The sequence below is a fragment of the Betta splendens genome, chromosome 3 (assembly GCF_900634795.4).
Source record: "Betta splendens chromosome 3, fBetSpl5.4, whole genome shotgun sequence".
Taxonomy (NCBI): domain Eukaryota; kingdom Metazoa; phylum Chordata; class Actinopteri; order Anabantiformes; family Osphronemidae; genus Betta; species Betta splendens.
Window position 1 is genome coordinate 15353834 of NC_040883.2, and position 27220 is coordinate 15381053.

The window sequence follows — 27220 nt, forward strand, 5'->3', positions numbered from 1 at the left end:
AGTGCTGTTCATGGTCTTGGTGAGGTTTAATTACGACCGAGAACGAACCCTCGTGGACTCTGTGACCGTTTCCATGTCTCCGGGCTGTTGTTTATTCCCGAGCCCAGTCCTCAGTGACACCCCGCGTTCAACAAACACCCCTGTTGCGTGTTCAGCAGCGGCCTTGGCGTCATTTCCTGCGATCGGGGCTTGTGCTGAGATGTTTTTGGGGAAGTGGCACATCAGCGTCTGCGAAAAGCTCATCAGAGGACAGCGCACATCATAAGTGTGTTTTTCACTGACTTACATCCCCTGGGAGGAAATCATTTGGACAGAGGGGCCCCAGAGTCAGATGTCAGTAATAGTGCAGATCATTTCCTATATGAGGAAAGTCACATAGCTACATGTTATTATTTTCATAAGTCTCGTACCAGATTTATGTTCTCTGTTACAAGCAGCACTTTCATTTACACATCTAATGCTTATGACCTCAGGCAGGAAGTATTTACAGTTAAAGATCATTTCATGATTTTATTACCCTTGGTGGATGATAATCAGTATTTCGCCTTTGTCTCCTGCTGGCATTTCTCTCCTGGGCCCTGCTCTCAGAACATACGATGGCGCTTGATCTGACCTGTGCACCGCGCTTCCCTTTTCCTTTTCCTTTCTTTCTGGCAGCGACTCAGTGCACACACCCCAGCCAACGCTCTCACCGCTATTTAACCCTGCCTTTTGGCTTGCAGACACAGAGTCTGTGCAGCACTTGTCGTCCACTGGTTTCATCTGTCTCTGCTCCGACCGGTCATTAAAATGATCCATCTTTGCACCACACTGATGCTGTCGATTGCTTCGGTCATCTCTGGTAAAACTATAGACACGAGCCGCTTCAGAGGTAAGTTATTTCAGATTCAACATCTGTAAATTTGCACATTTCTACCAGCTTGTTGCTGTACTTCTATATGTGTATGTCCCCTCATTAATATTTAAAGGGTTTAAATAATTATATTTTAATATGATTATTAAATTAATTACATAATTGAATTATAATATAATAATTGAATTTTCGTGGTTCTAGAACTAAACAAATGTTTTTTATGTTTGCAGTCTTTCCAGCAATGAACCAAAGCATTGGTGGAGTTTTCCAGGTCAGCCAATTAGACCAGCACCACCAGCCCAAGTACGCCTTCAACGCCTCTGATGCTCGGACCGTCTGCTCTTCCCTTCGTGTGAGCGTCGCTTCTAAAGCAGAAGTAGAGAAAGCTCTTGCCAGTGGTTTGGAAACTTGCAGGTAACTTGCAGGTCAACCTCACCTCATTGACCTCAGTGGAGTTGCATGACACGTTCCTGATGCGGTGCCATGTGTGCTTCAGGTTTGGCTGGGTTGATGAGAACTTGGCAGTCATCCCCCGCATCCATCCACTGTCCAACTGTGGCAAGCAGCAGGTTGGCGTGGTGATATGGCGAGCCCCCGTGACGCAGCGCTTTGATGTGTTTTGCTTCAACGAATCAGGTTTGTATGTTTATCTAATGCCAACTACATCGTCTTTAACTGCACGTTGTGCACAAATATAAACCTACTGTGCTTGAAGAAATGTTGACATATCTAATAAGATCATATCTAACTATTTCCCATGGCCTTCATGTACAGATGTGGTGACACAGCTGACATACTCATCCTCCGTTATCCCTCCAAGTAGCAGAGAACCCTCAGGACAAACTCAGTCTGCCTCCAACGCACCAGTCTCTGCCCAGACTTCAAACTCTATGTCATCCTCCTCCCTCCATCCTTCTTCCTCCTCACCTCCTAAAACCATAGACAGGGAGGCACCACCAGCCCAGTTCGTTGGCACAGCTCAAGGCTCTGGTGGAGGTATGAGAGTCATAATCAGAGGAAGGCTGTTTGTTTGTTTCTTTAGTCCGCACAGAAAATACAGTACAAGTAAAACAAATTATTACCTGTTTTGAACATGTCTGTTTCCTTCCATTTCATTTTTCCAGCAAAGATTATTCTTATCACATCAACCTGTGCCCTTTCTGTTGCTGCAGTAATCATCTTTGTGTATCTAAAACTGTGAGTAACACACCACATTTAATCTTTAATATCAAGCTTCACACAGCTGTTCATTGAGTACTTTAAAAATCAAATTTAAAAGTCAAATATAAGTCATTGCATATATAACAATACTTTATTTTACTCATTATATAGCATAGGGTGCACAGTGTGATGTTTTAATCCCATTCTCTCTGTAAAAAGGCAAAGAAGTCACTTCTGCGGGGCTGATGAGAAGCAGCAGCAGGAGTATATCGAGACCAGAGAGTTGGAGTGTGTGAAGAGCATAGAAGAGACTGAGGAGGAGCATAAAGAAGAAGATAAAATAGCAATAGAAGACGATGCGAGTTAAACATTTCTGACACGTTTTTGCAACATGGACCATGACTTGAGAAAATAATATGAGAGAATGTTTGTATAGCGCTTTTTGCATGTGTAAAATAATATGTGCTCATGTGTTTCAACTGGTGCTGTTTAACCACTAGATGGCGACCTTTGTAGCGTTTCTGTCCCTTTGTGTTTGTCCCTCCAGGGAAACTCTTATCAAGAAGCTTTTGTACAATTTCAAGCAGTTTTTAAAAGTTAAAAAAAACATTAAAGCTGTGTTCTCAACATCTTCCAATGTTTTTAATATTACTGTATATTAAATATTATTCCATGTTCTCTTATTTATGTACAGTACTGCATATCCAGTATGCAGTAGCATTGAAAAACAAATTTTCTGCACAGCCTTGACACAAAACTAATGCAATGTACTACGGATTACATATAGTGGAATTCTGTTATAATAATGTGCCTCTAATTGAAACATATGGTCCTAAACAGCTTAGTTAGTCATGCAGAGAAGTCACAGGTTCTGTCTTCACTGCATCAACTATGAAGCTCAGCTCATTCCACAGTGTCTCGTGTCTGTAGGCCATGCGGATCTGGGCGACGTTAGTGCGCTGGATGTCATTCCCTTCAGGTCCATCTTTCATATAGTTCACACCTAAGAAACGCTTCTTATCCTTTGAACAAAAGAACACATTAAAAAATATCATGACACAAATGAGTTTTTAGCTGAACATAATGTCTATGTGGCCACTGTACCTGGTGGGACAGTCCACTTTGTAGCACACTGTTCCTGGCTATTTCACACACATCGCATGTGCTTAACTTCCACAGCTGAGCTGCTATAGCGTACTCCTCCATCAAAGGTTCCTAAAACCAAAATATAAGAATTATTTACACTGTTAACAGTAGATTCATTAGACTACTGTAATGCTACAATATTTGTCTTCATTCACTAAAAGGCAGCTTCCTGTGCGTTTATTTGCTTACCTTGGTGTAGTGGAACTGCATGGGGTCATCTGTGGACAGGGACACACACAATCCTTTGTGTAGGAACTCTCGGAAAGGATTTTTGGGATATTCCAGGAACAGGCTGTTGTTGCTCAGTGGTGACATTGCAATTGGAACCTGGGCCAGGTAGTAGAGGTACTGCAGCACAGGGCTCTAAACAGGAAATGTAAAATGATGTTGGACTGCTAGTCCAATACACAGAGCATGAAAGAAGTTCGGTTGGTCCTCCGTGATGCAAACTTCCTCATGATTTTAATATAATCTTGTCATAAATCTCTGTTTTAGCTGTGCTGTTCATATGCATAGATAAAGTGTGTGTGTGCGTTAATGTGTGAGTGTGTAAAGCAGAAAGTGAGTGTGTTCAGTCAGTGTTTAGGAGAGATATAAATATAATGAATGCTATCATTAAAATGTATAGGACACAGTATACCTATTATACTGTACCACATTGTACCTTCTTGGTTAAGACCATGGTTAAGACCATGTGAAATGCTGTCTGCAGTGAGAAAGGCAGAGACTAAATGAGTGACTGATCCGGCTTCTCCACAATGTGGACGGAACTGGAAGGTGTTTAAGCCCTGCTCCCTATAGAAGACAAAAAAGACACACTGTACATGCCAGATTTAAAATTATATTTAGATTTCTATTGTGCTGACTGCATGTTAAAATGTTCTAGGTACTGCCACTGAGCTCGGAGCTTCACAACCTCTAACCTTTGTACTTCCCTGCTTGTTTACTGAACCACTTCTGCCCTGTGACCTCTACAAAGCAGTGGTGCTGGACTCCCAGTGCTGCAGTACTGTTAAGTCAAAGCTGTTCCCTGCTTTAAAGATGTTATGAAGAATGCATTAGTTCTTACTTTCTGAGGTTGTTCAGCACCATGATGTTTGCATACATGTAGAAGATGTAGTAGCCATAAGGGGGGTTGTCATCAGAAGTCCACTGTTCTGGCTTTGGGCTCCTTAAGGAGAACGTGTGATTGCAGTGTTTGGACTCATCGTCTACACTGTCAAAGCCTGACACCTGGACACACAGGAAAGAAAATGGAACTTCACAAATAGTAGTTTACTGTTAAGTGACCAGTCTTATTGCTGTATTTATAAAAACCTCCTCATACAGAATGAATGATAATTAAATTTACAGTTGCTGAGAAAAGAATTGAACACTCAAAAAGCCTCACATATTTTAGAAAAACATGAAGATCTTTGTGGTTCTGTGGGTTAACGGTGGCCTCAAACAAGGGAAGGAATATATTTTCCAACATTGTGGCAAAATTCGGCACCAGCTTCTTAGACTTGAAAATGTCACTGAAATATAAAAACACATCTTACAAATAAAAATATGAATACATTTATGTTTGCTTGTTTTTTTGTTTTGTTTAAATTGGAATATATTATTTTCTTAAGGCACTAGCACTCACTATATTCTAGGCACTTGAATGATCCACCTCATGTGAGGAGAGTGTACTTTGTGGTGAATGAACCACTTGGCCAGCCGGCTCCACTCCCCTGGAGAGCATCCGTGTATGGACAGTCGTGGTTCTGCAAGCTGATACTTACTCTCCTCCAGGTCATGGGCTACTTCCTGTTAAATATGGAAAAGACAAAGCACAAAGCTTTACACACTTAAAATCTATAGGGTTAGAGTACAGTTTTATACGGTACCTTTATGATGTGAGCAAAATACTCTCCATTAATGAGGTTGTCTGTTTTGAGGAAAAGTTCTCGAAGTTCACTTGCGCCCACTGGGTTATATTTAGAATTGAACTTGTCAAACCGGTGGAAGGTCTGCCTCCCCTGGGAAGTAATCAGTTAGAAAGCTTAATTTTATAAGAGTGTGCATGAATTTATTCCTGACAAGATAGTCCTCTCTGATACTGTTTTGAGATTCAGCAAACAGACTTGACCTAGTTAATGAGTTTACGCTCCATTGTATCACTTCAAAACTATAGTAAGCATTTAAAGAAATCATAATATTAGAATGTAAAAGCATTGGTTCTGTTCTTACAGCATGTACGTCCAGTGAGTCCACAGTAAGATCATAGGGATTCTTATTGAGGCTGTGGAACACCTGCTGGAGTGTCATCTTTTGTCCGTTCTTTTTCATAACCTCTCGCTCTGCATCAGTCTTGTATGTATTCTGGATAAAGGTCAGCAGGTGTTTCTGTGACATGCATCCAGCTGCATGAATATGTGTGTCCACCTGAGAGAAAAAAGCTGTTTTTATAGATGTTATTAAGGCCAGTGAGGAAACATGCAGCTACTAAAATCATATTTTACAGAGGCAGCCTATGGGACATTATATGTTTACTGGACTGAAACTCCTTAACTTCTGTAGATGCATACTTACCTTCCTAACGTTGTAGAAATCTCTGTGAGGCACACCTTTCAGTTCCTTTAGCTCAGCCATCTCATTGAGCATCTCATGGAGGTGGAACTTGGAACTCAAGAAATTTAGTCGTCTGTGGCAGTAGGTCTTCCTTCAAATAAGAGTGGACACCAGTTATACACTAAAAGCCTTTGACATGACATGCTTTGTGACCAGAATATTCATGTAGTGTGTTTTTGTGAGTCTTACGCGGGTCCGTCTGCAATCATTGCAAGCACATGACTCAGATCCAAAGTAAAAGCCTTTAAGTCCAGGTAGGGCAGGTCATGGAGCTGTTTTTCTTCCACAGCCTCTGCGCTGTCATAAACATAAACTATCCCATGCTTCATCTTGACCTCATAGTTCAGGTTCTCAGGGATGTTCTCCATGCTGTAGGGGTCCTCCCCAACTGCTGGACATGGGCAGATATCTGCAGGCGAAAACAGCATTCTGTCGATCTCATGAAGACACAACGGAACAAAAAACATGAGTGTAGTGTCCTAACCTGGTACGACCTCATCTTCTTCACTCCATCTGGTGCCCTTTGCACTGCAGAGGAACTGGGCTGTGGTTCTGCAGAATTTATGATGGGCTAGTTTGGAGTATTTCTCACGAAGAAGCAGAGCCTTAAACAAACTCCTGGCTGCCTGTTCATAATCTTCTACTGTGACCTGCGAAGACGGTACGTATGTATGACAACAGACATTTAGAGAATATATAAAGAATAATAACATACAATGAAAGTAGCATACTGTAGCTGATATTACTTGTATTACTTACCCCAGCACAATAATCACCAGTAATAGTGAGCCTCTGGAAATCTGGGCAGTTTTCTTGCACTGATGAGCAGGTGGAGCTGGGGGACAGGAATGGGGTACCGGCCACTGGCCGTGTCCAGTCTGTGCTCCCTAAGATCTGCAAGGACATTGACTGGGAACGAATCATCTTCAAACTTTTCTTTCTGCAAAATCAACAAAGTATTTTAATATGAGTCCAATCGATATTAGCATCTCCTCTTTTTTAACGGACCCACCTCTTGGTGCACTCCTCCGACTCTTGCTCTGCCAGTTCTTTGAGAATTTCATGCTCCCTCGCCTGCTGGAGGCCGATGGGGCAGTCCTCCAGCATGAACATGGATAAGGCACCATTGGTTTCTGCTGCTGCATGTACCTTCTCTGCTAACAGGTGCGTCTCCTCCTCTGTCTCACTCAAAGCAGCTTCAGGAAAATGACGAGACATGCCTGCGAGAGGAAGCAGTGATGACATATAGTGTAGCCTAAGTGAGCTGGCAGTCTCCTGATACAGGATGCAGGTCAGAACGCTGCAGCACTGAAGCAGCACTGATGCTGCTGGGCATCAATTAAAGCAATTTTCCAGTGTGCCAGAGTACATCCAGGAAGCGCATCACTGCGTGTACATTACCAATGCTGGAGCTTTACACTGAGAGTCACTGAGAAATTAATCAGGAGATGATGTTCTTATGAATAATTTAACATCCTCTTAACAGACAACCTGAAATATTTCACTGAACTCAAAATGACTACTTTTCACACTTTGATTTTGTTAAGGCTCCTTTACAGTTTTTTAGCAAACAGTAGCTTAACAGTAAGTTTAACTTTTCAATGCCTGTAGTATTCATGCTGTACTTCATCCAAACCACTGCAGGAGAACTGATAGTGGTCAACAGATGCAATAAATGTAAATGGTGTCTATGAAATATAATAAAGTATTCAATATTTTAAATATTGTGCAAATTATGCAGATGATCAGTTGGACATTGGGCAGCAAAACAGACCTTAGGAAGAAGGAAGAAATAACTAATACGCTACAGACTGTGTGGTGTTAATTGCAGCAAATGACACTAATTAACTGGAGCATGATAACAGTACCGACAAAGGTTTGGTTAGCTAGCTAGCTAGTTAGTTAGTACCTGCAGTTGAAACGCTAGCTAGAGTTAGGAATGTCAGTTAGTTAGCTCCGGTTCAACTGCTGCGGGTTTATTGGAGAAACGCCTACCGTTCAAGTGTTGCTTCAGGTCCTTAATTTATATAAACTGTTTGAATTTATATAAGTTTATATTATCGAGTTAAAATGTGTTCTTCACAAACTTATATAACGCTACTAAGCTATCAGTCTGTATTAGTATAGCTGAGTATTTAACGTCCAGTTCCATCTCCATTTCAACGGTTGTCTGTTACCATGACAACCAGGGTATAATAACGGACACACACGTGTGTTGTTGTTTTTTTCACTAAATGTAATTTGCCTTTTGTTCAGTACTTATTTTTGTGCACTTTAATTTCAATTTAGTTTAGCTTGTTTTTTTTAACTAAAAGACTAAATGCATTTTAGAATGTAACCAGCAAATGCTTTCCTCTAGTTTATGTAACAGTACGTGATAACATATTAGTTTATTAAAAAAGTTAATGAAAATAACTTTTTATTGCCTGGAAATCAGAAACATACAAAATACATGGGAACTAAAGAGAATGAGATTGCCTTTATTAGTCTCACAGTGGGGTAATTTATATAATTTGGATATTGTTGTTAATTTTGTCAGTTATCAGTTACCACCAGGTCCACCCATGATCTTTTAAGTTGGACTCTTTAAGTTGGAGCCCTTTTGTTCAGTGATACCATTCTGTCTGCATCCATGTGTCAGACAGTTTGGGCCTACAGCAGTTTTCTTTGCTTCTGGCCTTGCATTTACACTTCCTTGTTACTCTTCTACATTACCTCTACGTGTCTGATGTCAAAGGCAGCTTATGCAGCATTGATCGTAGTTTAGGAAACTGATCTGATGACTGGCACATATTGTTCTGTTTTACTGTAGCTCTGGAGAAAACTTTAGTAGAGAGTTATGTAGGACACATCTCAGTCGTGTTGATGTGGGTAAACCTAAACCTACAACCAATTACCACATTACAGGGTGTTATCATTCTAGTAGTTTGCCCTAAAGACAAGTATTAAAAAGAAAAAGAAAAAAAATGCACTCATTTAGCAAACATATACTGTAGCAGCTTCAATTACAGCCTTGATGAGTGGGTATGGATGCCACATTTATTTAACCAGTTACTTGTTACAAAGCTAAAAGACAAATGATTGGATACAACAATAACCAGAAGTTACCAGTGGTCAAATATGTCAAATAAAAAACCTACCTTGCCAGGTTCTACTGTGTCTGAATGTATTTGAACTGACGACTAATCCTGTAAGAGAAACACTGACATTCTGCTGCACTCGCTGTGGCTGTAGTGAACAATATGTTACCCACCAGGCTGCACTTCCCATCCCGCTATCCTCCATCCTTAACTCTTTCATTGCCACAGTTTACTGTAAGGACGTCAGATGGACAAATAGCTTCAGTAATTATACAAATTATGTAATGTCATCCTGTGGATATGTTTGTTTACTTGACTTCTTTGCTGAGTTATGACATTAGCAGACTAGCGGGTAATATCAACAATAATAGGCAGCACTATGGATCAAATAGATCTGCTCAGCAGAAAAGAGCATTTAATGCTAAAGTCAAAAATCCCTCTACAAAGAATAAAATGTCCGCAGTATCACAAAGGAAGTTGTGACAATGATGTTTCATCAGTTAACCGACTGTATACTAATTAATCCCCAGTGCTGTGATCACCTCGGGAACTTCGCCTGCTAACTGGCTTAGGATTGACTTTTTCACATACTGCTCTAACCCCTTGCACTGATCTTGTCAGCAGGGGCATTCCTGACCTTCAGCCTCTTATCGAGCTCACACAGCAGCGAGCCAAGTCGTGCACAGTGCAGTTGTCCAGTGTGCAACCAGCATTTGGCCTTTTGGTTCGAACAATAATGTCAGTCCTACGGGACATAAATACAGACAAGAGCATTAACCCAGCCATTTTACTCTAAGTTGTTGATGGTTGATTCTCTCTTAGTTATCCTTTGGCATGATAATGTAGATAATCAGGATAATTCATTTATTACCTGGAATGTGGCAGCAGAGTATCCCTGAAATCAGACTCTGTCTCCTCTGCTAACACACTGTCTAGGCTTTTTGTCAGTCTGATGATGATTGTCCCGGGAGAGGAGAGACAGGCTCATTAACTGCTGTTGCATCTTGTTTCGGATATAATCGTCTTTCAATGTGTTTAATAACTCACCTTTTTCTCAACCCTGGGGTCACTTCAGGCTCCACACAGTGTACTAGTGTAGCCAGTAGGCAGAAACAGAGGAATGACAGGAACATCTCTTTCTAGTCCTAAAGTAGACCTGCATCCATGTTTTAGGCCACAGACATTTTATAATGTACTCTCTGAGATCCCTCTGAGACACCTTGAAGGCACATTAAGCGCCGACATGCCCCCTACACTTGTGCCCTGACCAGAGTAAACCATAGCTAAGGAAAAGTGCGCATACTGTACCTGACCTGTAGTATTCCATATAACGAGGCTCTTCATGCAAATTCACCTGTAAGGAGCTCCACTGGTTCTGTCAGGCAGGTGTGTTCATCTTCTACTTCTACAGACACCGGGCACAACGTCTTCGTACAGAAGTGGGAGGGACTGACACTCTTTCACACCACTAGTTTAGTGGCTATACTGTATGCAACAGACCCCCCCCCCCCCACAAACACACACACATTATTCTAATTATCAATAGTATCATACTTTTCATGCTACAGAAATGTAACCGAATGCACACGTTATGCATTTACTTTTATTCCACCACTGTTCCATATATCCATATTTATGTGATAAATGCATTTCTAAAAACATTCTCCATTTTAGTATGAAGGTTACTTAAACTTTTGTCTTACGTCAGCAACACTGACATAATATGACTGAGATGATGCATGGACGTTAGGGATGTCTGCTCTTACAGCAAGATCAAAGGGCTTTGTCTGATATCCCTGTACAATTAGTCCTAGAAGAAGCTTTACTGTAGTGGTCATAAGCAGCATGGGGCCCTCAGTCCCTGAATTAGTGCGACAGTGTGTGAGATTATTAGGCTAATCCTCTGAGCTCAGGTTATCAGGGTACTTTTAGCGTTGGCTAGAGGAGATTCTTATTCTTATCCATAGAGGTTCTTATCTATGGGCGAATTATTTGAGTCATCTGCAGTTTCTATCTGCAGTGATTATTGAGTTTTCATCCTCTCCTGCCTTCTGCTGTTTTCAGTAGGGACTACACAATATGGGAGTGAACTGTGCCACTAATGGAGTAAATAGGTTGTTTTATTAATGCCTGAGAATCAACACAATTACGTGCTTCCTGTTTGAAAATAGTAGAGGTGATTTACTTAGACCCCGAGTCCAGAAATAAGCTTTTTAATTGCTGACCGACTGTGTCTGAATGTGTGCAGCTTACTTTGAGATCTGGCCATTGTGTTTCACCAGCTGACCTATACTGTAGCAATTAGTTTCATGATGCTATCATCAAGTCAGTGGCGTCAGCGGCTGATTGGCTTAAGAGTTACACGGTCACATACGTAAGACATGCGTTTGACGGAGCTAGATCTAGATTCATTGGCTCTATTCTTGGAAGGTGTAAACTTAGATATGCAGCATGCTGATGCAGCAAACCATTCTTCAAATTAAATAAAACATATTCTGATTCAAAAAAACAGAAAGACATGAAAATTATCCACTAGACAGCAGATTTGTTGTTGTTTTTTTCATTTCTTTGCAATGTTTAGTACTGAACTGATGTCAGTTAAGGAAACTGCTCTGTATAGTAATGATTTTGGTTTGGCCACATGCTGTGAATCATTAACTGATTACAAACTGAACAAAGGGCGAAATGTCCATCTTTTGTTGAAGAACCATTGTAATGTAGGTTCAGATTATAAAGTGCTTCATGGAACAGAAGAGCATTCAAGCAAACAGATGTGTTGTAGTTTTACCTGCCTGATCTCACTAGATGGCAACAGAGAACATAACATTTTGTAAAATAGCCTTTTACAGTTTGGACAGCTGTTGTAACTGAGTTTTTAAGTTAACTAAACAAAAATGACTAATAATCTCCCTAAAACCTATGAAGTCTATTGCCGGTACAAGAAAATCTATAGTCATGAATAATTCATTCAGTCAGCAGGGTCTTTAAGTCCAGGAATAATTGTTTATTTAAGCAGGGTGAAGATCACACTTTATGTTTTATGTTTATGTAAAGAGGTCTGCAGTCTTTCAGCGGCGCTCAGGCTCAGGGGTCTGGTTTGAATGTGAAGGTCATGATCTGTGCTTCGCTGGCACAAGTTCTTGTGATGCTCTCATTGGAATGTTAGACAGGAACTCCCCACGTTGGCCTCCTTGTGTCCCAACCATCCACCATTGGATACAGATGGAGCTCAAGCCTCAGCCTCCTCTGATGGCTTTAGGGCTGCTCTGCGTCGTAGGGTGAGCCAGCAACTGTGAGCTGAACCAAGCAGGAATGCGCCTGGCATCCTATCTGCCCTCGTTTTCAGGGGGGGTCATAACTAAGGGAATGTAGTGAGAGGAGGAGGGGGGTCTCTAATTAGACCCTGTAATCACTTAACAGAGACCAGGTGCTCTGTACTTCACCACAGACGTCCACTCCACACTATAGAACGCCACATTTCATTCATAAGAGCAAAGCAGGTCCAGACAGGGTTTAGATTTTATATGAAAAATGTTTATTGAATGACAAATAAAATAGAACATATTTACAAATATATAATATACCTATAAAACAGATATCCTATTACCACAGTTTGCAAAAGAATAATGACAAATAGCTACAATGCCCATATATATTTCTTCCTGTACAAAAATAGTATTTGAATGTAACCTCTATATAATATTTAAATAAAGTAATTCATATATACACATACCAACAATAAAAACAAATATAGATTGCACATGTTTTGATACAAACAATTTCAAGTATTTTTCAATCCATCCATTGTGGACTGGCACATATCTCACAGAGTCTAAGGCATTATCCCTCATACAGTGTCCAAACCTTGATACAAACTAAGAGCTTCAGGGCCCTGCAGAGTATGTGGCCCTGTGTGGCATAGTGGTGAAGATGTCTGTTCCTGATGATCTGTTTGACTTGAAGTCCAAAATGGAAAAGTGCATACAAGTACTGAGAGTTTATTGGACAACGGTGGCATAATCCTTAAAGCATAGTGCTCATCAATCACGTCCTGGCCTCGAAAAAACAAGCGCGAAAAGTCCCCGGACATCGGAACAGAGGTCCCTGGAGCCCGAGGATGTGTCCCGTTTGCCAGGTATTAGCACTCTTCCTCTCGCTCTGCCAAGCAGAGAGCAGCACCTGTAGCTTACTCCACGCTCTGCCATCCAGTGTGTGCAAGCTAGCAGCTCTATAGTGTGGATCCGCAAAGCTCGGCCTTTGGAGCAGCTCAGTGCAGTGAGTCTGGCTGCGACTCAGTCCTCGAGCCTGGACAAAAAAAAAAAAAAAATGTGCTGGAGAATGCCTGGCAAGGGTCTGAGGCATTCTGAGAATTCTAGAACAGAGCTGAATGGACAGCGACTCTGAACGGTTCTCTCGCTTTGGCTCCCAACTCCTCTGGAGCAGTCTGCGCGCTCATGTCTGTCTGAGGAGAGCCTCGAGCTTGTGAAGCTGGGAGTCAGTTCTGCTCCACACGGGCCTCAGCCTGCCCTTCTCCAGCCTCAGTGTGGCTCTGCGCGCCGGGAGGGATCGCCGCCTCCGGCCGTAACCGCTTGGGGTGAGCTTGTGGGGGGGGGCGTTCCCCGTCTTGGTGTTGATCTTGTAGATCCGGTGTGCCAGGTCATGCACGGCGCAGGTCCCCAGCAAACAGCCTGACTTATTCGGCTGGTTTTTCGACCTTTTGCTTCGGACCTTGATGTCGGCGCTGCAGGACGTGAAGATAGACAAGAGAATGTCAGTCCAAGTACTTCCCACTAAAAGGTTCTTCTCACATAATGACCGTGTGAAAAACAGGTTATAGATTTTCAAGACGCTTCAGGTTTTACCTGGAATGTGGCAGCAAAGTGTCCTTGATATCCTCTGGTCTGACAAAGTGCTCAGACTCTGCCCTCTTCTCCAGCAACACGCTGTCAGGGTTCCGTCTCAGTCTGCTCCCCAGCCACACGCTGAGCCTGGAAGAGGAGAGAAACCACTTAGTCTTGGCTAATTCTGTAGACAGGTACTTAAAGTTGAATTTCGCCTCAGATTAACTCGTTTTCAATATATTTAATGAGTCACTCACCTTTTTTTCAACTCTGGGTTCACTTCAAGTTCCACACAGTGCACTACCGCTGCCAGCAGGCAGCAATAGAGGAACGACTGGAAGATCAATTTCATTTTGCCTCCTGTGGAGAGGGGAGAGAAATCATTTGTTATTCAAGCTATTAATTCACCTGAATTTCCTGCAGTCGGGCTGTGCAAGTAAAAGTCACTCACGCATTACTACATTAAAGGGCCACACTGCTTGTTACTTACACAAGAGTCCAAAAGCCAAGTTATTTGCACTTACCCTGTATTTATTTAAAAAGTTAAGCTAAGGTCAGATTTCACTTGATTAAGTAAACCTACAACCATGCTTTGGGCCCCCGGCCAGTAACATGAAGGACACAACACACGAGGGGTCCAGAACAGGCTCAGCTGGCGAGTCAAACAGAAACTAAGGCTTCAACTAGCAAAGTGCAATGAAGTAATTGCAACCAATGAAGCCTTTGTGATGTACTGCCCCAGCTTTGCACCTTGGAGGGACACATTAAGAGCTGAAGTGCTTATATAACCCGACAGATAACCTGTCCTTGTCTCTACACTTGTGCCCTGACCTCAAAAAAGCATGGATAAAGCCATCCACTGAAAGCAGAGCAAACCACAGCCAAGTCCTCCTTAAAAGTAAAGTGCACGTACCTGTATTGTCCTCAAAAGTCAGCCGGACGCCAAAGCTCTTCCTGCAGATTCAGCTATACTCCACTCGTTTCCCCCGAGTTGCCACTGGTTCTGTGAGGCAGCTGTGTCACTCTTCTAATAACTCCTAGACACTCAGGCAGGGAGCCTTTATAGAGGCAGTGGGAGGGGCTCACAGACGAACACAATCTCTCATCCCTTCCCCACCCATCTGGGTTATTACCGCTGCGCTGTTGTTCATCTAGTACAGCGGCACAACACTGTAAAGAAGGAAAAATGCCATTGCTTCATTTTGGTTTTCACAGCACAGAATATACACGATGCACCAATTGTTGATTTATTTGTTTTTATTATAAATAATTAAATGAAACAGATTTTGTTGCAAAGTCAACTAGCCACTGTCCTAGAGTGTAGTAGAGCTGCAATCATTGCAGTTGTTTTTTTATATTCAGCATCTACATAATCAGAAAAATCATTGTGCTTTTGCTACAACATATTTTAACTGTTTCATGGTCTATGATGTATTCTTTTGTCTAGTTTACCGTTTTTCACCCCAGATAGATGTACAAAAATAACATTAGAGGAATGTCCCCCCGTCTCCCTTTCAGGACACTCCCTGACACGGTAAATTTCCATGGCAGCTTTAAAGTACGCTGGATAATGACTTGGACGTTTGGAAAGAAATAAAGATTCAGTAACTCATTAAATATAGTAAGAATGACTCACTGTAAACACTAAATGCTTAATGTATTTATTTGTATAGCGCTCTGGGCTCACCACGTACTTTATTTGGATAAATCTAAAATGGAATTTTACAGTTTGTCATAAAATGAACTATAACACTAATCTGTAATATACGAACAATATTGTTGGAGACTGATTTGTTGCTGTTATGTCCCAGAACAGTTCATCTCACATTATTTAACTTAGTACGGCCAGAACAGTGAGTCACTGTAAATGGACACAGATCCTTTTACATGAACACATCGTGTCCATATGTGTTTAACTTCCATCCTAATAACGTATGACCATTTTTATTCATAGCTTTTAAAACAGATTTGTTCTGAGGCAGGTATGGAAACAAAAAAGCCTAGAGGGAAACTACATCACAAGTAACAAGCTGTCAGAGACATCACATCAGCGAGGCGACAGATCCGCGGCTCCAGCTCAGAGATGTCTGTCAGGGATGAGCACATTGTAGAAAAAAATGTCTTCTGCTCATAACTTTTGACTGAAATAACATTGTTTTCTAAGTTTAGAAGTTCCAGTTTCCAAAATTCCATCAGGTGTGGTCCAAAGCTGCTGTACGTAATTCTTTCATATTTGATTTTTGTTTCAGTTTCAGTTCTCTCTGTTTAATTCGATTTCAAAACTTTACATTCCACTGTGACTTATCGGCATCCCAGGATTTATATAAAATTGTGTTAGTGCCTCAAAGGGAACCTTCCTGAGTTTATTTATATCTCTCGCAACCTCATTCCAAACAGTGTCATATTTTAAACTCCAGAAAAAAAGAGCCCAGCAAAACAACAAATGTTAAACACATGTGCTGTAAACCCAACAAATGTTTCTAAGCACCCTGTAATGATAATTGCTTCCGACACTCAAGTAATCCCCTTACAGAGAGCGATTGTGCAACCGTGACAAGAAAATCATGCAGTTGCTTTTGGGCTCCTTTTATAGCAATGTTTTGCTCATCGCTCTCGACGCCGCTGTCACAGGTTGACTGACAGTTTTCGTGAAACTCGGCACACGACACCTGTGTAACCAAGGGTAACTGAGAATAACACATTTATGACTTCCAGGAACAAGCGAGTGCCAGTCATGAAGCCACAAATTAAGATGATTCGTCACTATGTTGTGATGCACCTGAAACTGTGCTGTCACCTGGAACAGTGTGTTCCTCATGGTCCCGTGACCGTCGTGCCTCATAGCAAACACTTTACTGTATTTACAGGCTTTTTTGTCTTTTAAAGTTTTGGCTGTGAGTCAACTATTTGTCTCCCACAGTGATCTTTTTATTAGCATGCCAATAAATGGGGTTTTTAGACCAAGAAAGCTCAGAAAACAGCAAAACACAGCTAATGAAAACACTGTAAACGTCCTGCGATTGTTGACAGTGACAGCAGTTTGTGGGTTCACTGTCACACTATGGTTGGAGCACAGATTTCTATGTTCTATTCACTGTGGCAGACATTTCCCATTTTCATAAATATTTAGTTTCATGCACTAACTGCATGAGTTTGCCCCATCCCTCACACTCAAAGCAAAACATAGACATCCAGTTTGATCCAGCAAAAACAAATTTCAATGACAGCGTCGGGTGTGTTGTTTTTCTGTGCGACGTACCACAAAGTTTAATTATTAAGCAAGACAGACTTCACAGTGAGCCCTGTGATAAGCTGGCAACCTGTCCAGGCTGCTCTCCGCCTTTTGACTGGCAGCTGGTGTGGATCCAGCGCCTCACAACGCCCTAGGGGACATATGAGGAGCAAAACAGATAAATAAGACAGATGGATGAACCGAGTGGATTGGAGAAAAAACAACAACACACACATATATGTCTGGAGCCGTGGAATAAGAGGAATGTTCATACTAAGAATAACAATTGACTTACATGTCCCAGCCAATCAAAGGATGTGAAGAGGACACTGCTTTTATTTTGGTGTTTCTATTAATGCTGCTCCTCTGATATTGCCTGTTTGGGGCCTTATCTACTATAAAACCATCAAACATGTTTGACACGCACTCGTTTTGGAGAAACAACCCCTGCACAGCGCAGTCACAGAGGCGTGCATTTAAAAACACTCTGCACTCGTGCAATACGCCCCACCGCTGTAGTACAACGCTGCTTTATGTGGCTGCGGCCGCTGCGTGTTGGGAACCGCTGCCGTTGAAAGGTGGGACGCCAGAAGCAGGCTGCGGCGGGACACAGCGCCGCATTTGTAAACTCACGGGCCCACGCCCATGGATGTCTCCCGCTCCTGCGCGCACGCGCAGTGACACTCCTCCTGTCAAACATGGCTGTGCTTTGGAAGAAGGAAAAATGCTGAATTGTGTTGCTATAACTCGGGAAAAGCAGCAGACATGGCTCGACTGGCCGATTATTTCATTGTGGTGGGATACGATCAGGAGAAGGCGGGTAAGTGTGACGGCGGGGCGGCTCGCAGGCTCCACCGCGGGGCTCAGGTTTATGCCCAGGCCGTGAGTCAGTGTGAGCTGATGCTGATGCTAGGTAGCTTGGCCGTTAGCTTGGCGTTAGCCGCACGGCTAGCAGGCGAGAGTGCAAACACTTTCTGTTTCCCCCCCCTCATTAACCGACCAGATGCAGGGCTTGATCCGCCTGGTGCGTGATCACGGACGGAACGAAAGCCCGCCGCCAAGTCTCCGCGGGACGTTTACGCGCCGCGCGCGCCGATATTGATTGGGAATAATCGAAACTTTTCATGGATTCAATGCTGTCACATCCTGCCCCTGTTGAACGTGATCCTGTCAGGTCCGGGGCTGGTCCCGCTGCCGCCTAATGACACTCTGATGCTGAATAATACTACGAGAATATCATATAAGACAGGATTTGGCTCCTCCTCGGTCATATTTGTTTTGCTGACACAGTCGAGGTCAGGATTGGTAGTCGTAGCGTCCATGTTTTGTATTTTTGTTGCGTAACGTTTGTACAGTAGCTGCAGTCCCGCACGTTGTCTGTACGTTTCTGGGTCTATTTTTACTTGATACAGCCCAACTCGTCACTGACTTATTACGTTATGGCTGTTTTTTTTCCCCGGCGTACAGTCACACTGAACAGCTGCGAGAAAATCTGTGGGTTGCCAGATCCTCTTCCCCTGCGCCTCAGTTGGACCGGAAGCTCTCCAGAATCACATTCTTCTCGGGCAAGACAGCGAACAGCTTCGCGCGCGTTTCTAGGCATCGGTAGATACGTATGAAAACATTTTAGTAATGCACATGTGTTCAAATTCCCCAGATTCCAAGTGAGACAGAACTTCGGCGTTCTCCCCATTCACTTCTGAGGATTCTGTAGGAACTGTTGAGGGAGCAGCCTGGAGAGAGTAAAATGTTGAGCTAATTATGGGTGGCAGAATTGCACAAACCCGATAGCCTACTGAAATAAAAGTATAAATAACTGTCAGACCACGTAGGCTTCCTCATTACTCAAGTTGCTGCTGTAAAAATGTACGTTTGAGTACAATAGTATGTCCCCCATTAAAAGAGCACTATCAAAGCTCAAGCTGTTGATACTGCTCTGTTCACACGTGGGCAAGGGTTGATCCACGTGCATTTCACCTTTTTACCTGATGCGTCTGCAGATGTGTCCACAGAACCTTCGGGCATAATATATCCCCATAAGTTTTTTTTTTTTTCATAATGGCGATAGTTGATTGTGGAGACAGAAAGCAATTAACTTCCACCACCTCGGACTGTGGTTGATGAGGTCAGTATGCAGGCTTATGTCTCATCCACATCTAAGCCTATCCAGAGGACTAAATGATTGAATTTGTCAGCTTTTATTATGTTTTGCGGAGTGTAGTGCAGCTAACCAATTGTTGGTTTGGGGCTGGAGTCCTGCAGAGACGCACTTGTTTGTTAGAGGGATGGATTTTCTCAGAACTGGAAGATTTGAATGGCATTTATTGACCTACAGAGGAAAATAATAAAACGACTCTTTGTTTCTCCAACTACTCAGTCGAATGCCTTTGCCGCACGAAGTCGTCTATAAGAGGCCTACCTTTGTCGGGGAGGTTGTCTAAAGTCTAGACAACAGATTTTATCGTCAACCTTGCTTGTTAATTAAAACCAGGGATTCCGACGTACGTGGGTCATCATCAGGCCTTGCGCACTGTGCTGCCTTTTGCTCCACTGGCCTGACCCAATTCTTATGGTTAGATTACAGTACATTAGGTTAGTTTAGATTGGATCAGTTGGATAATTCCATGCATGCAATCTGTTCTACTTTGCAGTGATTTACAATTTTACGGTGAAAAAAGAAGCCAAAACAGTAGAACTGACATGTTGCATAGATGCAATCTGAAGTAATACTGTTATAGTATAAGTGGCTGTTCCTGTCCAGTAGTTTTATTGATGTGGAAGACCCAGCAGAAACCGTGCACAGTGTTGCTGTACAAAACGTTGCTGTAGTTACTGTAGTGGCACAACGTAAAATATTATAATTTACTGTATGTGGATCTGTGTTCATTTCCATTTACTTTTGGGAAATTACAGTAAATAAAACCAGGGTAAGTGTCTCCAGCAAGAGGACTTCACTATAACGGGGGACCTATTTAAAGAAAGGTATTGAAAGTCCTGCATTGTAATCTTAACTTAACAAACAGTTGGAGCTGTAGTTTATTTGTGATCTTAATACATATTGCACTCATGCTGTTTGCCATTTGAGACACGCTATAAGAAAAAAAATATCCAGTGGAACCTACAGTATGAGAGAGAACCTTGTGAAAGGGTTGATTCATACCTTCATAGAATCTTGTTTTTATGGGGTCTAATGTCAGAAACCCTGGAAATATTTATGTGAAAAACGGTGGAATGTGAAAACAGTGGTTGAGGTGAGTATAGTTTTAAATCTGTTCAGTATTTTATTTTTGTAGTAGGACACTGTTTCACTTGATTTGCAAGGCGTTATTCATGCTCTGGCATGCTTTTCATCATAAATCGTAGTTTGCCAAGTGAAAAAGAGGAATTTGCCAAGCGGCTTCTCTCAAACAGTTTATTGGGTGGATATGATCAGTCTTTATTGAATCAAACTGCTTTTGGAATTAGTTTCATGGACGAAGAGCCCAGTCCTCACCGCACCGTGTCTTCATGGTCTGGATTTCCTGGTCTGGACTGGGGTAAATGGCTTATGTAACGCAGCACAGTCCTGCAGAATAACAAAAGAAATACTTCCATCTGCTGATATCTATTGCCTGGTTGCTAGATGCTGTGTATGTGTAGATAGAAATGCAAGTATGCAGGCGTTGGATGTTCATCAGTCTGAAATATAATGTGGCGTGATGCACAGTCTTTGCACATTGTTCTTAGTTTATTATTATAATAACCGTATACATTTGAGGTCATGCTACTGTGGGTTTTGTTTTCAAAAAGCTTTGTGAATGAATTTCCTGCTAAAACCTGTAAAAGTGTTTGTTTTAATGCTGGATCACTCAGCACACCCGAAGGACAAACCACTCTTTTCCTAAACCACTAAAGTAAACCATCTTTTGGATGGTTCTTGTTCCACTGTTTCGACAAACGCACTTCAGGTTTGCTGGAAGCAGATGAAAATAGCATATGTGTATAATGATACAGCAGGTGGTCTTCATTTCAGCATATGTCTTTACTGCATGATGCTGACTGTAGGAAATATTGTGTTGTCAGCTTGACACATCTCCTTAGCTATTCCATGACTAAAACTTGATTCACAATCTTTCATAAGAGAGAATGCTGTTTGGGAAGTTGCCGGGAACGTGTTTTAAGAGGCCGAGTTCTTGTATTTATAAACGCTCCGTCAAAAAAAAAATGCTGCATAAACAAGTTTTAGCAAAGCTTTAACTTTTGATAAGCACTTAAAGATTAAACTTGACAGATGTTTATATATACTCAGGTGATGACAAAAGGCTGCATGTGAACCTAGTAAGGATGACAATAAAGTCAAGCCTGTGTGGATGTAGTGGCTGTACAGCTGAAGATGTTGATTTCATCTTGTAGATGCCAGAGCAAGTGCTGCCATGTGTTGTAATTGGATTTCTAAAGCATTAATTATTTTAAATTGTGTTGAGGTGGTCTTGTTTTGTCTCAATAACAAAACATTTGGTAAAATGTGGGTTTACTCATGAAATACAGAATATTCTCTGGAGCTTTTGAATTTAATTAAATCAGTTATTACTTAAACTATAACAAGGTTTGAATTTAAGTCTGAAACTGCTGGTAATTCATATATCTTTTATAGGATCCTAAAGTCCATGTTTTATTGTTTGTGATTTAGCCTTGAATAAAAGGTTGAATTATGTTTGTATTTTGTTGTTTTCGCATTGCATTCTTAAGCATTTGATTTACGGCAAATCTGTTCGACAGTCATTCATTGTAGACTATCCAGACTTTCATTTCCAACCTGACTTTCACTTTTACCTTCTGTCCCACAGCCCAGTAATGACTAAAGATAGTTATTCTGGCATACTGTATCAGTCAGGTCAGGCAACATACCTCATGTACACAACTACTAGTTCTTGTATTGTTGCAGGATTAGGAGGCCACATTAGTGCTGCAAATAGTAGACAAAATAGTTTCGCTTGCATTGTACTTCTCAGATTTGCTGCTATATTTATTTTCTTATGTATATTTTAAGTCCACTTTAGACAACTTAACATTTGGATTCAGACTTTGTGGTGAGAGGCACCACAATGGAGGACTTCCTTCCTCTCTGTTGTAAAGCTTAAACCTGACACAAAGGGAAACTCCACTGGCTACTGTTGCACTGCCTCAGTTTCTTGATAAGACATTATACAATCACAGCTTTGTGAATTTCTGTGCTTTTGTAAATTTTGCTAAAGGTCATGCCAGGAACATTTTAGTCATGGCATCCTAAATTAAATAAAATGTTAGATAAAGTAAGATAAAATAGGTTGATGAAATACAGTTGGGGAGAAACTAAATCCAGTAATGCATACTGTAATTAACCTATTTCTCTGGGTGAACCATTTCCTCAATCTGATTTGACTTTATAACCGTAACAACTTAATTTATAAAAACGAAATCATGTTGAACTAAGATGAACTCTCTGGATTTTATAAGCACAGATATTGTTCTGCCCTCAAACTAGTCTGAATAGAATTATTATAAGTACATTAACACATGTAACCAGGGCATGTGAAATGACTTCTCCTTTTAGGATGCTTTGCTAAAAGCAGAAATATGCACTGTACTCTCTTTGGGTTTTAACCACCACCAATACAGTTGCAACATGGGTTTCAAACCACTGTGGAGAACAATGTGGGATGACGATGATGTTAATAAAAGTGAACAGGATACTTGTTTTTATTGAGCAGAGGGTTATAGCAAGTGATGAAAAGATGATTGAGTAGTTATTTGAAAATAACAATTCTAATTATGACAGTTGAACCTTGAGACTTCCACTTGGACCTTTTGGGAATTAACCTGTAAAACTAAACTTGTAGAATAGGTGTGGTTTAAAAATGCAACAAAACTAAAATACCAATATTTGGCAATTATACAGTATGGACGATATGTGTAATCTGTAGATACAAGTACATTTAAAAGCTTATAACGTTTGAACTGAGGTTTAATAACTTTTCTGCAATTTCTTTACCATCAGCACAGTGAAAGCTATAGATCATGTTTTTTTAATTTCCTCTTTTAACTTGGTCACGATCCTGCAGAGTCTTTATACATATATTTGTTTTAACATATTCTTCCTGCCCTGCAGGTGTTTTTAGATGGGCAGAGCCATCTGACGATGTTTATCAATCTGATAATCTCTTATACCCTTTTGCAAAACAAACATTTTCTTTGCATATCTTTCACTCGGAGCATCCGGAACAGTTTAGTTTCCTGGTCACCCTTAAAAGAAAAAAAATTTAATCTACTGTAATTCCTCTCAACCTGTGAATTTTTTTTTAATCATCACCTCCATTGTTGGACTAAACCTTGATTTCAGTCAAATATTTTTTTTTCCTTTTACTTATAGGGTAATCAAATGCCAAATATAGGGATCTGGTTCAGCCATTTAACTGAAAATTTAATCCAGGGCGACTTGGTGGTTTAACTGATTACTGATTTACAGTATATCTACACTACTGTTCAGAAGTTTGGGGTCACCCAGACAATTCTGTGTTGTAAAATTAATAAAAAATGTAGTCACGACATTGACAAGGTTAGAAATAATGATTTATATTTGAAATAACATTTCTTCAAACTTTTCTCTTGTCAAAGAATCCTCCATTTGCAGCAATTACAGCATTGTAGACCTTTGGCATTTTAGCTATTAATTTGTCGAGGCATTCTGATAATCTTCATTGGCATTCTGATGCAGTGAGCAGACATACTGTACCGTACCAACACTGGAGTGAAAGTTGCTGGAAATGGGCCTCCATACACCTATGAACATATTGCACCACAAACCAGAAGTTTGCAGCTATAATAGTCATTTACCACATTGGCAATTTATACGGTGTATTTCTGAATAGCTTAAAGTTATCTTCTTTGCAAAAAACAGTGCTTTTCTTTCAAAAATAAGGACATTTCTTTGTGACCCCAAACTTTTGAACAGTAGTGTACATTCTTGCAAAGTTTACAAAAGGAAAGGAGGAACTTGGGCTTCAGTGTGTTGTTCAAAGACACTTTGATATGTGGTAAACGGGAGCTAGCACACAGAACAATACATTTTACATACAATACCTTAACAGTCCCAGTCTTTACAATAAAAGTTCCAGTACTGTTAGTATTGCAGCACAGTTTTCTCAGCTTCATTGTCTTTGAGAGCAGTCTTCCCAGATAAATCATACCTGAGATATTCTTGCTGTTCACCTGTGAGCCAGATTCAGGTTAGATGCTGACGTGAACGTTACATAAACTGGCAGAGTTGACTGGTGGCCCATCCATGTATGGTTAAAAAAAAAAGCTTTTGGCTGATTTAATCAGCAGTATCTGCACCAAGATAAATAAATCAAGAAGATGAATGGATTTTTTTTGTCCCCAGAGAAGAAACATCTGTCTGTGCTAATCAAGAAAGACAAACAACCTTTCCTGCGTGGTTTTTCACTTTTGGAGACTGCGCTAAATCAGCAGCATAGTATTACATTTTTGGGCTCATTCAATCTTCTTAAATTACTGTGTGTGTGTGTGTGTGTGTGTGTGTGTGTGTGTGTGTGTGTGTGTGTGTGTGTGTGTGTGTGTGTGTGTGTGTGTGTGTGTGTGTGTGTGTGTGTGTGTGTGTGTGTCACTAAGCTTGGAATATGTGGGATATCCTTCAAAAAATTGTTAAAACTTTCAGTTGTATAAAAAACGGCAACTGTTATACAGTATGTCGTTAACATACTGTAGACATACTGTGGCTATTGTTATCAGTTGCTACCAGCTGCCTGTCTTATAATCAAGCAGATCACTGGGCTGTTTGATGAAAGAATAAATCTGATAAAAGTGTTAAATAACCCATCTGGTTTCACACTTCAAAAAATCGGAGTGAGATTTCATTTCTGGTGAGTTTTATAAGTTGTTTCATGACCTGGAACGTTCTGCAAACCTCAGTAATACTTTGTGGGTATCTTGGTATCTGTTTATGAGTTTTCCTAACAGCTCATATATTGGTTATAAGAAAACATTGGTTAATACCAAAATATTTTTACTGGACTTTGCAACTCTCTAACTTCATTTATTAAAGGCTGGTTAAATGGTGTTATGAAGGCAAATGTTTTTCAGAAGTATTTCACATTTCTCTAATTAGTAGTCAGCCTTCACTTACAGTAATTGTTAACAATTAATGTTATGTATGTTTGTCTCAAAGCCAGAGAAAATTGGGGACAGATTTGTGAAATCTGGGAAAGTAAACACTGTTAGTAGAAATATGCTTAAACACAATAATGCCTTGATATGAAATTGCTGTCGCTGATGATGGCCAGACAAGCCGTAATTATAAGTTAATCACCTATAACATTATCTAAAAACACTAAGCAGACTAATCCAGTCTGACGACAAGAGTTTCTGTATTGCTAGTGAAACCTGGAATATGACATCATAGTGACTTTTACAAAGGTGTTGTTTAATTAAAAATTCATTCATTTTCATTTGAGTTACAATTCATAGTCATAGGGTTAGGCCCTTGTATTACTGTACTTCAAAAGTGCTACCTCATGAGAATGACAACAGAAACTGTAAATTTGACTTCTGTATGGAGTAAGTGCTATTATTGATGCGTTTGTTAATGTGACTGAATAGTAGTGAAATAATGGTCATCTTATATACAGTACCAGAGTTTTTTCAAAATTTTTTATAGAGAAGCCTTGTACATTGTTCTGCTCTTGCTGTGCATTAGTACAGCTGTTGGGAACATCTGTACACTTGGAACAGCTATTGCAGGGATGCAATAAAACAAAAAGCCACACTGATTTATTTCATTCTAATGGCATGTGTTTGTGTTCTTGGCACATGTCTGAGGAAACAACTTCTTATAACTTTCATTTCATTAGGTGATGAGACATCACCTAGTCACTTCCTGCTACTCCAGCAACATGTATACTAATCTGCCAATAAGCAGTTTTTAGTCATCCTGATCAGATGTACCATGTGCAGGCTGTGCTGTAATGAGCTGAATGTGAACTTTTACACATGACCAAGATTGCTATGGACTTTGACACATTTTGTTGTTTTATATTTATATATTATATATGCTTCTGCCAAATATAAATAAATATACAAAGAGATTAGATTTTGAACTCCATTGCCCTTGTATTTTGCTAGCGGATGTGCAAATTAACATGTCCTTTTCAGGCCTGGCTTTTATTATCCCCACTCATGGGGTTCTTTATAGTTATCAGGGGGGTAGTATTTGAGTGCACGGCTTGTTTTAATACAAGAGTGCAGCCTCATGGAATGTAAGGAATTCTTTCATTTATTTTCATCTGAGCTTGAAAATTAGAACTTGGAGCCCACAGCGCATGTGATTTCAATTAGACGAGCTGTAAAGACCTGAAGACACGTAACGGTCAGACTTTTGGCACAAGCCTCCAGCGTGTGGACACGTACTGTACAAGTACAGGTGAACAAAGTCAGAAGTTACCAGAAAGTAACCACTATCCTGCTTATTTTCTGTATAAACTAAAACATGATCCACTCAGACCCCAGAGAATCATCATAGCAAATCGGTCTATTTGACAGAGGTCAAGGTCTCAAGGAGTTGTTGACAGCAGGCGTGAGACACAGTGCAGGAGAGCGACAGCTAGCCGCAGTAGACGTTGTGCCATGATGATTTGGACAGTTTAGGAAAATCTGCTTCTTGATGCAGCACTTCTTGTTTGCATTTGGCCTGACATTTGTCAATGAACCAAATTTGAGCAAAGTTTTGGTTCGTACTTGTAACTTTTTCAATTAAAACAAATGCCAAAATGTATTAGCTTTTGAATAACTGTTGTCTGTTGCACATACTGTAGTTAGAGTTACTAAAATTATAGACTTGACATAAAAATATTGTAATCAGACATTTAAGTCTTAAAAGCTTCTGCAGCGTATGTTACTTTTAGACCCCAAATGCTTTGAATTGAAATTAAAATGCACTTTTTACTTCAGCAATCCTCATACAGTTTGTCATGGTATTAATAAATTTGATTCTAGGAAATGGGCCATGTGCATTTAGTTCGTGTCTCTTACTTTCTTGACAGGAAGACGTTTTGGCTGACAAGTATAAAATGTGTCCTACAGTAACTGTTCAATAGTGACTCAGAGTTTAAAATAACATTGAGATGAAGTCATGGGGTCAGACAATGCAAAGTGACAGAGTGCGCATTGTGAAACAGACCTTAAAGTGCTGTTCTTGGCACGTTAAATGAGGGGAATATTTCTTTAATTGGATAGAATTTTCATGTATTAGCTTTCCAGATTACTAAATAGGAATTTT

General features: G+C 40.7%; 4 protein-coding genes across 5 annotated transcripts in view; 2 read left to right on the top strand and 2 right to left on the bottom strand.

The window, feature by feature from the left end:
• The first annotated feature begins 129 nt into the window (after positions 1-129).
• Positions 130-2646, top strand: lyve1a (lymphatic vessel endothelial hyaluronic receptor 1a). Its single transcript, XM_029144774.3, has 6 exons — positions 130-871; positions 1084-1267; positions 1350-1489; positions 1628-1849; positions 1978-2050; positions 2234-2646. The coding sequence occupies exons 1-6, from the start codon at positions 790-792 to the stop codon at positions 2379-2381; spliced, it is 849 nt and encodes a 282-aa protein (XP_029000607.1). The 5' UTR covers positions 130-789; the 3' UTR covers positions 2382-2646.
• On the bottom strand, positions 2635-9058 carry ampd3a (adenosine monophosphate deaminase 3a). The gene is given in 16 exon segments (XM_041070070.2): positions 2635-3036; positions 3119-3229; positions 3350-3523; positions 3825-3836; positions 3838-3955; positions 4230-4393; positions 4551-4677; positions 4791-4954; positions 5035-5166; positions 5378-5572; positions 5720-5849; positions 5948-6167; positions 6243-6408; positions 6518-6698; positions 6771-6978; positions 8899-9058. Coding segments are annotated over 16 exon segments (2439 nt in total). The 3' UTR covers positions 2635-2859.
• A 4062-nt stretch (positions 9059-13120) lies between these two features.
• Positions 13121-14746, bottom strand: adma (adrenomedullin a). Its single transcript, XM_029143723.2, has 4 exons — positions 14593-14746; positions 13937-14039; positions 13701-13826; positions 13121-13579 (listed from the first exon to the last, which is right to left on the bottom strand). The coding sequence occupies exons 2-4, from the start codon at positions 14029-14031 to the stop codon at positions 13291-13293; spliced, it is 510 nt and encodes a 169-aa protein (XP_028999556.1). The 5' UTR covers positions 14032-14039; positions 14593-14746; the 3' UTR covers positions 13121-13290.
• A 2786-nt stretch (positions 14747-17532) lies between these two features.
• Positions 17533-27220, top strand: part of sbf2 (SET binding factor 2) — a 64035-nt gene continuing 54347 nt past the window's right edge. For both annotated transcript variants that reach the window (XM_029143721.3, XM_029143722.3), the window contains exon 1: positions 17533-17731. In XM_029143721.3, coding sequence (XP_028999554.1) covers positions 17677-17731 — 55 coding nt within the window. In that variant the 5' untranslated portion in view covers positions 17533-17676. The remainder of the gene's footprint in view (positions 17732-27220) is intronic.